This window comes from Pyxicephalus adspersus, chromosome 10 (genome assembly GCF_032062135.1).
Source record: "Pyxicephalus adspersus chromosome 10, UCB_Pads_2.0, whole genome shotgun sequence".
In the NCBI taxonomy this organism is placed as follows: Eukaryota; Metazoa; Chordata; class Amphibia; order Anura; family Pyxicephalidae; genus Pyxicephalus; species Pyxicephalus adspersus.
Genome location: NC_092867.1, coordinates 41,814,147 through 41,830,724, shown reverse-complemented (window position 1 = coordinate 41,830,724; position 16,578 = coordinate 41,814,147). Strand labels below are relative to the sequence as shown.

The window sequence follows — 16,578 nt, the reverse complement described above, 5'->3', positions numbered from 1 at the left end:
CCCCCCACTGCTTTTACGAATACATGAAAATTCTAACTGCTTGTCCCATGTAAATGTGTCATGGACCATGAAGTACCTTAAATATCTATTTTACATTCCTGTACTCTCCTCTATGTAGATCTATTGTCTAGGAAATCTCAATTCTTTCAAGTTTAGATATATATATAAACCTGCTTACCAGTGAAAAAAAATTATACTATCTATCCATCACATGTAGGACCATTCTGGAGAAAAGTCTATTCATGTATTCATCATCATTTATTCAGTTTGATTTCCCCTTTGTTAGGTTTACAGATGCACAAGTATGGGGTAAAGTTGCCTTTTATTTGCTGTGGATTTATTTGTGCAATGAAAATGACCACTGGAAAGCCAATTATAAGAGCTAGGAGGCTGTATTATGGTATTGTGCAGCTAAAATTTGCATTTGCTAGATTAGTTTCTAGGAGGAACAGTGGTTGCTATATAAAACACACAAAGAACTGGTACACCCCTTAGGTGTCAGGACACAACTGGCTGAATTCTGTTAGTTATTATTTACCAGCACATACTTGCACTGTGTATACACTACTCACAGGGAAGAATGCAAATCAAGCTCTGAATTCATGTTCTTGTGGACAAAGGATATCAGATTCATTCTACATAGAAATATTTGCAATGCCTTCTGCTCAAGGCTTGACAGCCTCTCAGGCACCTAAAGATAATCTCTATTCCTGCCAGTTAATGACATTACAGAGAATTCCAATGAAAACTGCATAAGTAGAATGGAAGTTTGCAATTGTTACCAAACTATCTACTGAACTGTTCTGTAGTGGGACACCTGGAACTAATGAAATGCATTCCTTGCCAAAAAATCTAAGTATGACTGGAGAAAGGCGATTAACAGGTCAAAGAAAATATTAAAAACAATTTCTAGTACTGTACATACAAAGCATTTGAAAAATGCAGGCCAAATATGTTTTTGTTTTATACAGAAGATACAAGAACAAACTCACCACTCCACTTGCAGACTTGGTCTTGACATCAAGTTTTACCAGCCCAAAGCCTGAACACAAGAACATATCTTTGTTAATACCAAGTAACAACCTTCAAAAGTTTAACCTAAATTCAGAAAAAAATAACATTTTATACAAAAAATAAAGTACCTTCAGGTAACATCCAGCTTTGCTGTCTATTAGAGCTGGATTCCTAAAAACACTCCGATTGTGAGGCTTCAAGTCTGAATTGCAAAATAATTGCACAGTCACTGGAATGGACTCTTGCAGAATTCCATGGCCATCAGCCAATCATGCCCACCTCAAATGTCCCAATTCAAGTATTACAAGTTATTAGGAGTGTTTGATAGGTTTAAAAACCTCTCCACAATTTTCTAATTTCCATTTTGTGTGTTTGGTCAGCTTTTGGAATTTGATAATCTGTAACCAAATGCCAGGAAATGTTATATAGAGTGAGGCATGCCAGTTCCAACCATCAGAGAACACTTTACCCTGTTCCTGCAATCCCCTGCACATCTCAGTGTGGTAACCATGGAGGTGACTTAACCAAGAGTAATATAAACCTGGGCACACCATTATTTCAAATACCTATCCTGATAATTATAGAAAATACCTTCAAACCTGGTTTAAGTTTGCAAGAGAGAAAGCAAATCCTCTGCTGCTGAAACCTCCCCCTCCAAACTATTTTTCATTGTGAATCCTTTAGGTGAGAGCTTCACCATTTGTAGGCTTTAGCATTCTCTAAAGATTTGTGGAGATTCCAGTAAGGCTGTAATAAAAATCTCCACTACCAATATGGAAATATTTTTATTAAGGTTACCAATTTATTAAATGTTACACAATATACTCCCTAAATTTACCACCAGCTTCCTCTTGCTGCCACTGCCATAATATTATTACATTGCAGAATACAGTAAATTCTTCACAATTAAAAGATGGCGACAAAAGTTTTCCATAACCTTTCCTGAGCCATGAATAGTAGACTTCCCTCCGTTCAACTTACCATATCCTTTGTTGAAGATATCTCTGGCAGATTTGCCAAGGTCAGCATAGGAAGGAGGAACGGCCATCTTGACTGCAAATAATAATAAATATTGTAAGAAAGAGAACAACAAAGGTAAAAAATAGCTACAGACCTACTGCCCTCATATCGCCATGGGGTTGGCAATGCCTGTACTAGCACCAGGGTCGGAGATTTGGAAGCTTGGTTTAAAGGCTGTCAGACCAGACAAATCACTGTCAGTGGTATGTGTGCAATGAAATACCTCCCTGCTGCACCACTCTGGACAACTAGCTAGATATGTAGGTGGGGGTGGGACAAATTCCTTTGCAAGAACAGTGCAGTTCTTTTCTCACCCAATGCTCCCTCACCTTACTTTTTATAAGGTCATATGTCACATGCTGTCAGCTGCATTTGAAAATACCACTGTCAGCAAATGAGGAGGAAGAACACAGGTGCGTTCTGTACAGGGATGGTCCCTCATGCAGAAACAAAAGGACAATGAGATAAGAAGGTCATATGGGGAACCTATGACCTCTAGGCTATGATATTCACAAAACTGAAGGAAATAGGTCAGGGAAAATGAAGGAGCTCTTTGAAAAGACATTATCTGATCACTGGTCTTTAATAAATAGGCCCAATAAACGATTTCCATTTTTTCACTTAAACACCCTACACTTACCAAGTGAAGCTAATCGATGTATCATAAATAACCTGGATGGGCAATGACAAGCTCCACTCCCCTGAATAGTGATCACCAATTGTAATGTAGTGGCCGTAAGCAGAGCAAAGAACAAAGTCAGTGATTGACCATAGTGCAAGTCTATTGTGGCCATGGACTTGTATGCAGTGACCCCTAGTGACCACCTACCGCGACTACAGCAAAAGTATTGATCAAGGTAAAACAAAGGGGCGAATGTTAATTGGGAAAAAAAACAGGCAAACATCATTTGATAAATCTGATGATCACCATCTCCCAGTACTGAAATAAACGGAAGTCTTTTCTGCTATTTTCTCACAGCATTACAACTGTGAAAATGAATGAACTATTTTTAATTTGCAATTTAGGCTAATCTGCTTCAAAGGTTAAAAAATATTAAACTACACACACGCTACACACAGCAGTACTAAACATTAAATAGGTTGATTTAAAACATAGAAATCAGCACAGTACAAGTTTATTTATGCTCCTTGTTCATGGGAGAGGTTAGGAGTTGGCTTCTACAAAAGAAATATTTGTATTTGAATGAGAATACAACATTCTGCAAACTTACAGGACCGCTCCCCAACACACCCTGACAGCCTGCTATCAGGAAGGACAAACACCAGAGGTGTCTACATTCCAAGAAATCATTGTATCACCGGCATCCGCATACTGAGAGTGACTGCTCGACACCCAAATGTTCCCATCACAACCCCCCTTTGTATACATAGAGAAAGGGCTTTGCTGCTGCCAACTTCAACTCTATGGTACAACTACAACTTCCTCTGTATAGCAGCACAGAATAAAATTAAGGAGAATTTACACGGACCAAACCAAAAACTTACAGGAATACCATCACCAATTAGAAAAAAAAATAATTTAAATGCCTCTTCCTAAAGTATTATTTTAATACCTTTTATTGTGTTACTAACTTACAAAGGATATGACACTCCAGTCATTTTCCTAGCACCCCCCCAAAACACATTATAAATTTCCTTTTCTAGAACTGTCTGTGCTGGCCCAGCATCTTTCCCCTTCCTATCTGCACAGCTCTACTGGGGCTACATACCCCGATGTTGATTGCTGAACCTTCTGTGGTGGGAAGTTTCCCCTTCCCCCTGCTGACGAGCTTAGGCACAGGATGGTTTGACCTCCAGGCTTTTCTTAGCAATGGTCACAGAGGAAAGCAGAGTCCTGCTATGACAAATCTTCCTGGAGTGTTACTAAGAAGTTTTTCACATCTCTGAACCTTATGCCCATGAGGGACATTAACCGGCATAATAAACAGGAGGTACAACAAGGCCAGTTATGGGCAAGGCAAGAGGACGTTTGCTGCCGTTCCTATTAGAAACAAATCAGCAGACTGGGAGCAGTTAGGGGAATTTGAATATATTGATTTACAGCAAAAGCACTTACATCCCATACATCCCTGACTGAAGAACAAGTGAGGCTTTCACTTTAACACACAAATTAGTGACAGCTCTGAGTCTGTAGGGACATCACATCTATGGAGCTGGCACCTAGCAGCAATCTCAGGGTTATCAGAGGTGCACACGGGGGAGGATTTTACAGGGAAATACACATAACACATAATATACACATATGATCTAATGTTTAGATTACAGGGTCTATTTTGCCTTTTCATACAAGTCGGTTTAATAGAACCAATTAAATGAATAGTAACAAACCCAGCTAACATATTTTGCACTGCAGGGGAACTATGGAAATTTTATTTCTCAAGCTTTGCATATTGAACATTAATATATTATTGTTTAAGAAATAAATGTGGAAGTTTAGTTATCAATAAGCCATATTTCATGTCCACAGGAAAGCAATGGCCATGACTGTGAAATGTTACAATATGGATGGCCTTTCCCATCACCTTCACTTTCTGATGTAACATCCTATAAAAGGAGCCGAGTGATAAGATAAAGGGTCAGCGGGGTCACGTCTGTCATTCACAGACAACCACCGCTCAATGTCATGAGAACATGGCCACACAGAACACTGACTTGTAATGGGGGTCATCGCTATACCTGGAACAATCTGCAGCTCCAATTAGGAAAATAAAATGATACCAGCTCACAATTGAACCCAAGGGGTCCGGATCCATACTGTACATTCACATCTCTTAATCAGGAGGAAGAACTGAATACTTATTAAATAGAAGTACACAAAACGTAGAATGGACATCTCCCATAATGCAAAATTCTAGTGGGCACCATACAAAGTGATGATCAGTAAGATCAGCTTTACTACTCCAGCACTTCTATATCACAAAGTAGCGAAAATTGCATCTTCTATCTGATGCTACCATGCAAATACCTTTTAACCTCTTACCATGAATAGGAAAGGTTTTAAATTCATATTTAACCCAGAGAGAATGTATCCCTACGCAATCTATTTTTCTCAATGCCAGGACTAATGGTTGTATAATATTCTAATTTAGAAGTCATCTGAAATTAAATATAGAAATAATCAGAAAGACAAAACTTCATTCCTCACAACTGGGCTGCTATAACCCATGGTAAAAGTGACCCCGGCACTAGGAATTCTAACAAAGCTAAGCAATGGTGACAAGGCATCTGCAGTCTGGCCATTCCCTGGAATCAATTATTATCATTCCCGATTCCCATGGGAAGGTTCACTCCGGTATCTGGCATGTGGTGGGGGTAGCAGTCTGCATTATACATATCTGCCACATGTAACACTGGAGGTCACACCAGGTGACGGTGTTGGATATATAGCACAGCAGCATCCGGATGATTCCTCTATAAGGGATCGGTTGCTGCCTGTGAATATTTCCAACCTGCAGCCAGAAATCAGAATAATCCTCCGTGTTTAGGAGAACAATACCCAACGACAGGGCCTCCATGATGCTAATATAATACTGCAGTGTGGGGATGAGGGAAAAGAGAGCAAAGACCTCCAGGCAGCTAAGGTCACCATGGAATAGTAAGGGGCGCCGTGACATCCTATATATAGTATAGGCCATGCAGCCTTCAGCTGGGGGTGGCCATCTTGCAAGCATGCTCATCGCCTTCCCAGGAAGCCGGCCCATCTCTGGAATGAATCCTACAACCCAGGGCAAAGTTATGAACACGGATTAGGTGCAATGCACAAAGCACTTAAAAAAATTCAAAAAAGATCATTTCCAGTTATTTCCTGCTGGGTACAATGACAGGGCTGATAATACAAAGCCGCAAACACAGGAGATGGATAGGGAAACAATCCAGGCCCTATAGAAACGTACAGAACAGATGGGGCCATATGGGGAGCCAGGAATGGCTCCATCATGAAGGTCAGATATCAACCCTGACATGGGGGCTCCTACATCCCGATCCGGGGCATCACTGCAATCTATGACCTCCAGCAGAGGACTACAAATCTCAGCATACCACACCCCCAATCTCCACTCTATAGACTACAACTCCAAACATACCGGTAACAAACCAACAACTCCAATCTGTGACCTTCCAGATTGGGAATACAAATCCCATTATTTCTATCCTCATTTATATCGTGACCTCCATCTACAGACAATTCCAGCAATTTATATGACACCCCCAGTTTGTGACCTTCCACATGAGGAGGACTACAATCCCCAGCATCCTCTACCAACCCCCATTCTGCGACCTTTCACCCAAGAAGTCCCACCATTCCCCTCTGACCTTCCAGAAAAGGACTACAATTCCTAACAACCTCTGACCCCCCAGCTGAGGAGGACTACAACTCCCAGCATTCCCCATCTATGACCTTTGCAGTGTTTGCCCTCCGTCATTCTGCGAGCTTCCAGCGCTGAACTACAAAACCCAGCATTCCCCCGCACAGCCAGAGGGGTCACTCTGCAGGTCCTGTCATGAGTAGGGAGGATGTAGATGGGGCAGGGCGCTGCCTGCAGGCGGGAGGGGATGTCAGTGTGACTGGAAGCGGCTGTCACAGGCCGCAATGAGGCGTCTGCGATAGGGCAATGACTTACCAGGGCAGACACGAACCTTCCGGGCTTCTGCCAGCACTATTACCCAGAAACCAGTAAAGTGCTTCCCTGTAATACCCCCCTCCCCAGCCCGAGGCCGGCCATAGAGCCGGGGCCCCTCTCACCTATGTAGAGCTCTGTACGGCCTGGCCGGTGCTTGCAGCTGGAGGGCGAAGTGAAGGAGATCCAGAGCCTGTCACAACCAAGCCACACCCACAAGACACACCCAGACCCGCCTCCTACTAACCTTACATTGCCTGCTCAGGGGAACTCCGCTAACATCCAGCAGAATGTGTTATACAGAAGCTATATCAAAACTGTGTCTGGTTAGAGCTACGTAGAACTGGTGAATAAATTATTAATAGGGTATTTCAATTAAAAGTATGTATATATATATTTTCAAGCTGGCAATACCTAATGTCGCCATTCCAGACTGGGGTCCTTGGTAGGGCGGGAGAGTGGCTGGCGCAAGCGCTTGTAATCCTGGAGGTGACCTGAAACGAAGGGCCGATAGGTGTCGCTGTGGTTCCTTTTGAATTCCCTTGTATGAAGCTACCATTGATAATCATTGTTCATGGTTTTTGATCTTTACATTCACTGGGCATTTTTATACCATAATCATACCCCCCAATGTGTGAGGGACACATTGTGAGGAAAAAGACAAAATAAATTAATATGTACAGAGAACACTAACAACACCTGGACCTATGCTTAATATTTGCAAAATATTAATCAACAGGCAAGTACCATGAAAAAAAAAATACTTTGGCTAGAATTATTTTGCAGGGGTCAGGTCTATGTAATGAACAACATAAGGTGCAGAGTGCAGGTCCATGTAATGTACAACATAAGGTGCAGAGTGCAGTTCTATGTACTGTACAACATGAGGTGCAGGAGTCAAGTCTATGTAATGTACAACATAAGGTGCAGAGTGCAGGTCTATGTAATGTACAACATAAGGTGCAGAGTGCAGGGGTGGGGTCTATGTAATGTACAAAATAAAGCGCAAAGTGCAGGTCTATGTAATGTACAACATAGGGGGCAGAAGTCAGGTCTATGTAATGTACAACATAAGGTGCAGGAGTCAGGTCTATGTAATGTACAACATAAGGTGCAGAGTGCTGTGGTCAGGTCTATGTAATGTACAACACACATATTCACTGCCCACATTTCCTATCCATGAAAATCCCAAGCCTAATAAAAGTTTTTTTTTTTTAATTTTCATTTTTCTTCAGATGTCCCTAGCTGCCACCTTGCTAGATTGGCTGAACTTACATATAAGTAACCAGCCAACCTGGTGCTTTTCCACTTTCCTGATTTGACTGAATTTGCTTCTGCCTACCCCTAAAATGGCCTACTGACCAAAAAGGTTTGCTGACCTCTGTTTTAGATCAACTGCTTGAGATGTTGCTGAGAGGAAATGTCAGACAGTCTGATCTCCAGGGAGAATTCTTCTCACTTCTGAGTCTATCATCAGGCAGCAGGAAGATCTGTCACCAGCTAGCTATGTCTGTCCTCTTTAAATATCTCCCTATCAGCAGTTGTCTGAGGATCTGGTGAGGGTACAACCTCTTTTCTTGTATGGTACGGAATACAACTTTTTGGGGGGATATCTGTTTGTGGACAAAGATTTATTCTTGATTGGTCTTTATATTTTGGGTTTTAATAGCAGAACCCTAGTTATTAACAGGTTATGTTTCTTCTGTTATAAATAGGACTTGTCTAAGTTGGCTCTGACTGGTTATTATGAAGGTTATTGATGCTATTTTTAACTAGTATTTGTTCCAAGCCCAATGGAGTGTCCTCACCCAATATATAACCATTCAAATTAGGTTTGAAGTCTTTACTAAATATATTGTTTTGTTAATATTTTGTTGCTGAGGGAAGCTGTACAGTACAATGACATAATATTATTTTTCCCTCATTAGAAAAGGTTCCCCCATTTTCCCCTCTGTTGTCTTTCCCTTCAGTCTGATGTATGTACCCATTTAAAACAAAATACCCTTTTGATAGATCTAAGCTCAGTTACTAAAATCACATAAAAATGTTAGTATGCCTATTTGATTTTAAAATTGCAGCTTTTCTACAAAATATACCTATTAATACAGTCATGAAGGTCCTTGTTCCAGCTGCTTCCTCTTGTAGGGTGACAACTGTCTCTGATTTGTTCTCTGGAGTTGTCACACAGGTATGGTCCATCACCCAGAACTGTAATCATGCTGGACTTTGTCAGTGACGTGTTATTCTGAATAACAGTCACAGAAATGTTCCAGCTCAACAGAGGTGAAGGGAAATCCAGAGCCTAAGCATGAAACCAGGTAAATAAAAACTAAACACCATTGCGGGGCTGGTATTTGTTTTATTTGCCGACATTGGCAATTATTTTGCTTTTTACTGACACCAATGATTAGTGCTGAGGGCCTAGAATAATAAGACTTGTGTGTATCATAAAGCTGTCTATGTACGTAAACCCTATAATATGTTATGGCCAGGTTAAGGGTCTCTTTTAGTCCAGTGTGGGTGGATTGCAGATCTCAGATGAGGGTCTGTGATGCCACCTCCATTATATACAATTACATACCTCATTTCTGCTGCCAATGAGCTTACAATGACTTCACCTCTTTCAGGCAGCTGAACCTTGGTTTATGTGAAGTGTCAAATGAAAAAAACAAACTACATGTTCAGCACAAATATAAGGAATGCATGAAAGTGATAATAAGATTAATGTTATCTCATTGTTCCTCTTCCTTGTACCTATGCAAGGCAACACAATCATTTATTTACTTGGACACACATGTTCACCTTACCTTCATTGCCTCTGTTCAGCCATCATACAAGAAGGAAATTTCCAGTACAAAAGAATCTGACTCCATGTGTCAGTTCTGGTGGTTAAGATTCCCAAATCTGACATGAGATGTTGGTCATTTCTGGCCATATTCACCAAGATCTGAAATCTTGTTCATGGTGGTTGTCTGGTCACAATAATATAGGTTCCCATATACACATGTGAATAAATTGTCTTCTCTCTGGTCAGTAATCAATGACTGGAATACACGGAAGGTGTTACTGATTGTAATAAAAAGCAGAAACAGTATCTAAAAATAATGCATATCAATTAGAATATAATAAACTTGCAACTCTGGATGGAAGGTGTTGTTGCTGATGTAATTGACTTTGGTAGAGGTGATGTCATGGCACAGCTCTGTGGGAAAACTGACATAATAAAAATATCATCTATCATTTGATTGATGAAGGTGATCAATAGAGGCAGTGGACTTATCCAGTGGTAGGAAGGATGCAGGAGACAGGAGAACAAATACTCAGAATTTGAACTGTATGGACAAATCTGTAAAGAAATAGATTCATTATTCTATGTATTACCTCTATGTGAATGTGACATCGAAGTAAATTATAAGAATAGCAGACACTGCACAGAAGTTGTATAATTATTATAAAACAAATAAAGGATGGGTGTATGTGACTGAACCCTGGGAATAATTTGCTGATTGTTCCTTATAATACAGAATACATTATCTAGATTTATACTAATTTATTAACATTTCTTTATTTAGGAAAACCCTAAGAAAATTATGCCAAATCAGTTATGTAGGCTGTTCTTTCTGAGCCATAATGCCAATTGGCTGGCTGTAAGAGTGGCCCTATGACAATACAACCAGACAATCAGCATTGTCGGAAAGAGCTCCCTTCTGATATCACAGTTCCATCATTCTAGGTGGTTTAGTAATGAGCATTTCTTTTCCATGTGATATATTAATATTGCTGTTTCCCTATCAGCATAATGATTCTTTTTCTCTGAACTATAGGTCTGAAATGACTTCTTGCCTTGTTTGCAAAAATAATTTCCTTCCCCTAATAGCTGTGGAATCAGTAAAGTAATGGCAAACCCCCTATAGAGGCAGCTTTCCTGTCCTAGGTCCTGCTCCAACTCCATGCCCAGCATTTCTAAATTTGTTGTTCATTTTCTGTTATCTGTTCAACTTTTTTCCATCACTTACTTTCTACTATCCACAGTCTGACCTCAAACACCAGTAGAATGGTGCCAGCAAGATAAGTATTGGTTCTGGTATTTGGATTATATTAACAGAATTGCTTGAGTGTGTTGCTTAAGTGTTGGGATTGAGGGTTGTTTGGCAAATCTGTTAAAAAATTGAGGATTAGGAGCTCATTGGGAGTGGTTGGTGCAGTTTTATTTGAGAAATACAATACAGTAACTGTCCTGGGTCATCAACGAGCTGCTGTTTTGTTTCTAAGGGGGTAAAGTGGTTGTACAGCTCTGTAGACATGCAGATATTATTGCACTATCATCTTCCATCATTTTTATAATAGATGAGTTTACTGGCCCAATATAGATAATAGACTTGTCCTGTTCCATCATCATGTAAAGAATATCACTCATGGGATCTGCAGTGATGGAACCTTCCTGGGCCATCAACAAGCTGCTGTAACAGTTTTGTGGAGGTGAAGTAATTGTACAGCTCTGTGGGTTCCCTGATATTTCAGACTGATCCTCTTTCATCCTTTTTCTAACAGATGAGCTTACTGGCCCAATGGAGAAAATAGACTTGTCTTGTTCCATCATCAGCTTTGGAATAGTGTTCTCAGGTGCAGCACAAATAATGGCATTGTCCTCTTGGCTTATCGCGTCAATAGTAGCTGTCAGTTTATTAGTTATTGGGGAAAAGGCACCTGAAACTATAAAAAAACCAAAAGGTTATATATTGTACATAATTGGCCTGATCGTATTACAACACAAAGCTGGGTAGATGTCTCTTAACTCTCTGATAATTTTTGATCATGGTAACCTAATACATTATTCTTTTTGATATACTAGGCTGATTTTTTTTTGCATAATTTTAGGGAAAAGTGCGGGAAACTCCAATGTAGGATGCCATTGCTGACTTATGAAAATGCCCGGCCCACAGCCCTGCCATGACATGACATGAAAAGAAAAGCAAAAAATGATCATTTTCAGATAGAAGTCAGGGATTGCAGCCAACAAAGTTCTTTACATGGATATCACTTTTGTTTATCCATCTAGGTAGAAGAAGCACAGTGGTAGCATTTCACATGTGATATGATATTGAATTTTATGACTTGCATATTGGCACTTTGATATCAAAATTCTACAAAAACAACATAATCTGTGTTATAAGCTTGATATAACTACTTACCTTGTATTAGTGGGTCATTTTCCCTCTTACACTGCCATGTCCAGCAGAAATTCCTGCTTACTGGAAAGATGTTGGCCAATTTCAGGAATAGTATTATGATGGCAAACACCCTGAAGAAGCTGTTGTCATAGCCCAAGCTCACCTCCAATCCAATGCCCAGCATGAAGAAAGTCATCATCCATTCTCCATCAGAGTTATTCAAACACCAGAATATGTAGATCGGTGTCAGCAAAATATGTTCCCGAGCTAATTCTGTTTCTGCCAAAAAGTTCATTGTTCGGGCTGGTTTTGGTGGTGCCAGCAAAGGGTAGGTCTAGGCTGCTTCTGGTGGGGAATTTTCAGTGTTGTTAAGCCTTTTCCTAATTTCCTCAATTCCCTGTATATTATCACTGTTGTCCTGCAACCAAGATGGAGAAACATCAAGAACACAACCATCAGCTGTGAACTCATTCTGTAGAATAGACAGAAGATACACATATTTAATCATTTTAATTTTGAGGACAACTCTAAGTTGTGCATTCGGTCACCAGTACAATAAAGGGGGTAAAACCAAGGGCAATACTGACAAAAATAAGCAACCCTTTCCCATTCTGTCCAAAATCCTCTATCCTACAGATTTTTTTTATCAACCATGTGACTGGTATTTCTAAATCTCATTGGGCTGAGCTGGACATAATTATGCTGGTGTGCTTTGTAATTAAAGCTGGATGAGAAGCAAACTATACCACAGGCTAACACTTTTGCACACATTACCCTTGTGTTTGGAAGGAGCAAAAGCAACTGCACAGCCAGAAGAGCTGAAACTTCCAGGAACCATGCATAACAAAACTGCTCCCATTTGTTGATAGGGAGTGCATATCAGCCGGTATAAGGGCATATGTCTCCCTTCACACCATAACAGGAATCCCAGCATGCATCATTTTGCCGACACAGCACATCAGAATGCACAATGGAGAATTAGAGTGTGTTGTGCAGCCAGACAGGTGGGTTACTTTAGTGTGCTGCATCCACACACACACAGGCCCAATAAGTGCAGTCAATTATTTTACAAGACAATTTATAATATTAAAAAGGTAAAAAAGTCTTACCTTAATAAAAAAATCAAGAATTTGAAGTAAATAGGATTAGTAAAATGCAATTATTTTCTCCTTTAATATCACTTTCCCCTATGCGCTTCCTTAGAACAGAATTGATTGTGTAAGTGTAAATGGGCCCTAACTGGTCAACCAACCGTCCAGCTAAAGTGACAGTTACAGCTAAATCAGCTGGGGGCGCTGACAGCAGCAGAGAGGATGAAAGCCCAGCTATAGTTCACACAAGGGGGTGACAACCATTCTGCAACACTTAGAACTTCTACTTATCCTAATAAAGTTTATAAACTGTCAGGATCAACAAGTAGTTACAACAAAACTCCAATCTAGGGGCTTTAGCTAAAGTTACAAATAAATTAAAGAATAAGTGTTCTAATATAGCAAACTTCCTTTAGAGAAGTGTTGTTGGAGTACGAGTGAACCTGCTATGCATGATATTCATGCTTTAATTGACATTGAGCTGCATTGATCAAAGCTCTCTGAGGCTGGGGAAGATGGACTACCATGGAAGAACCTGGGTGATCCAGCAAACCTGGAATGGATCTGGTGCAGGATTGAAAACACTTGCCAACTAATAGGAAATTCTTTTTAAAAAATTCATTTCATGTTTGCTCAATCACCCAGGTTCTCCTATGATAGTCTATCGTCTCCAGTCTTCGATAAACCAGGCTAAATATAGTTAGGTCCATAAATATTTCAACTGCATCTGAGTTGTTTCATTTACAATTTATTGTGGTAATGTACATAACTAAAATTCGAAAAAAAGTTGTCTCCAAATATTTATGGACCTAACTGTATCTGTTGTACAGTAATGGAAGTGTGACAACAAACATACACTCTCCCTCGCTATAGATATATATGAATATACAATGTGATATATATGATGTGTTATATATGTGTGTAGAAACTTTACACAAGGATCTTGTTGAAAACATTGTGTAAAATTTGGGCCAAGTGTATTTATTTTGATACATTGGGCCTAATTTATTAAAACTCCCCAAGACTGGAGATGATAGACTATCATGGGAGAACCTGGGTGAACCAACAAATCTGGAATGGATTTCCTAAAAATAATTTGCTATCAGTTGGCATTTTTTTTTTCAATTCTGAACAAGATTCATTCCTGGTTTGCCAGCTCACCTATATTAGTCTATGTATTTTCTACAGTCTTAGAGAGGTTTTTTTTTTTTGTTTTATAACTTTAGCATCATGCCTCAACATGTAGTTTGCGTATGCAAATTATTATTCTGTTATTATTCTGCAAAGTTTCTTACGTGGAGATCTTGCTAAACACAGCACTTCTTGTTGTAAGTTGACAACACCAAGCTGCTACCACCTAAATATCCAGTGACATCCTGCTGTGTCCACCCCTTCAGCTGGCCATTTGACTATTTGATAAGCAGTACAAGAGTACCAACTACAGAAGCATGGATAACACTGCTGACATTGACTTTGTGTCAGTCTACAACAGAAAGTTTGTTGTTTTGCTATATGTGCCCAACATTAATTGCCAAAGAAATCTGTACAAAGTGAACCACAATGCAAAACTGAATATTATATTTAGAAAAAAAGAACACACACAAATACATTTATTTATATATGAATATATATATGAATATATATATATATATATATATATGGGGAAATACCAAAATAGACCAACCATGAGAGGTCCCATTGCAGCAACCTCTTTTCCTTTTATGTTTCAGCACTGCAGTCATTGGATAGTTCACAATGACCCAAAGGTCATCCTCATCCTCTGAACTCTGTCATATGACACAGCCAGGGGATATCTTACCCTCACAGAGCACTGCTAATATACCTGGGGTATGGTGAATGAACTTTAGACAGCTGAGAGATTGCTATTGTGGGACTAACTTTTTCTTCTACTGTGTACATTGACCTGTGTATTATATACTGACCCCTGCACCCTGTACAGTACACACTCCTAGCACTGCACGCAGGTACTATTTTAATTATTATTAAGTTCTTTAAAATTGGCCATGTGCAAGAACATTTCATACACTTTAACTTACTCTACAACTTTCTTTTTCTTTGTTAGTGAGTCCTAATGTATTCCTGTTACCACAGTATCTGCATACACTATGCACTGTCCTGTTTTATTTAGTATGATGCCTGTAAGAATATACCTATTCTTCTCAATACACCCTCTAATACAGTAGTAAGTAAATGGTATCATCTGAATAACAAACTGTCTTCATTCTCTAATATAAAGCTGGTAAAAAGTCCAAGGAACTGTCTCCTAAGTTACTGGCCTTCAAGATTAACTACTTTCAAAGTACAATTTTGTGATCCCTTCCATCCCTTCGCCCAGACCTCAAGTGTCGTACCCTTCAACCCCACACATCCATACTTTTTGAGATCCCTGCAGCCATGGCTCCTTTTCTTTGTTTACATCCAGTGGTACCTGTGCAGTAAAGCCCTTTACACCTCTATGGAGTAGATGGATTGCAGGGGATGAAGGTTTTACTGCACAAGGTGCTTGAAGCAAAGAAAGAAAAGTCATGGCTGCCAGGATCTTGGTAATTGTGGTTAGGGTTGCTCCCTTTAAATCAGGGGCAAATTATTGTATTTTGTTTGGAAGTACAATTATCCCAAACACTAGATAAATATTGATTCAATAATATTATGTCTGTTTAGCTTACTCATTTTAGGATAAAAATCCTGAAAACTGTATTTAGCTTTCATACTGAGCAGCGGCACAAACACAATGCTGTGCCATTCTGTCCTAATTGGGAGAGAGTCTCAATCACATTCCATGGGTGTGACAGACTGTAAAATTGTACAAAGTGATTTAGAGATGTTTGTTCTACAAAACCATCCAACTGGAAAGAAATTTCAAAGGAGGAGTTACCAATTATTAAAGGCATAGTAATGTTCATAAAATGATTACCTGCTGATCTTTGACTTTTTGCTTAAAATGACCTGGTAAGGGGAAAAAAAGGAATGACAAATGGGTTTAGCATGATGTCTGACATGTAAATAAAACACTACTAGCTCATTTCCATATAATGTTATCCACAAACATTAATGCTTTGGTTGCTGTAAAATGAATGATTCAGCCCACAATTTTTTCAACACGTGCGTAGTTGTACTTAAGGGTTAGTCCTGACCTCTGTCACTAAAAGACAATAGCTATCAGCTAGGAAAATCCAACCAGTGAAGAATGACTCTTGGGAATGAGGATGGGAATGGGATTTGTACTGTGGCTCTCCAATGTCTGTGGAGGAAAATTTACCCTTGAAATGTGGAAACTTTTTTCACATTTGTAACCTTATCCTATGCACCCTGAATGGATCAAAGGCTAGAGCTCACTACCTCATGAGAATTCCATTCCATAAAAACAGATCACTACAAGATGAATTCTAGTTAGCCAATATAGGTAGATCTCGTCCTTTTTACTGTGTAAACACCAAACTATACAATAACACTGCTAGGTTGATTAAGACCTAAAGTCATAAACCCAGAAAAAGTAGAGGTGACTACAATGAGATTTTCAGGACAAAATGGTGGATCCAAGAAAGCAAACTGAATGTTTATACAAATATTAACTTTTGTTTGTCAGCCAAGGTCTTATTTATCTTGGTCAACCTACTGGACCAC

General features: G+C 39.5%; 2 protein-coding genes across 3 annotated transcripts in view; both read right to left on the bottom strand.

The window, feature by feature from the left end:
• The window catches only part of VDAC2 (voltage dependent anion channel 2), a gene marked incomplete in the record, with an annotated part of 11,818 nt that extends 4,960 nt beyond the window's left edge, over positions 1–6,858 (bottom strand). The window contains 3 exon segments of the mRNA XM_072423765.1: positions 993–1,042; positions 1,996–2,067; positions 6,797–6,858. Coding sequence (XP_072279866.1) covers positions 993–1,042; positions 1,996–2,062 — 117 coding nt within the window.
• A 3,999-nt stretch (positions 6,859–10,857) lies between these two features.
• Positions 10,858–16,578, bottom strand: part of SAMD8 (sterile alpha motif domain containing 8) — a 29,523-nt gene continuing 23,802 nt past the window's right edge. The window contains exons 6-8 of one of the 2 annotated variants that reach the window (XM_072425202.1): positions 15,869–15,900; positions 11,864–12,260; positions 10,858–11,384 (exon numbers count right to left, since the gene is read on the bottom strand). In XM_072425202.1, the coding sequence (XP_072281303.1) occupies positions 12,177–12,260; positions 15,869–15,900 (116 nt within the window). In that variant the 3' untranslated portion in view covers positions 10,858–11,384; positions 11,864–12,176. The remainder of the gene's footprint in view (positions 11,385–11,863; positions 12,261–15,868; positions 15,901–16,578) is intronic. The other variant, XM_072425203.1, reaches the window with a different exon arrangement.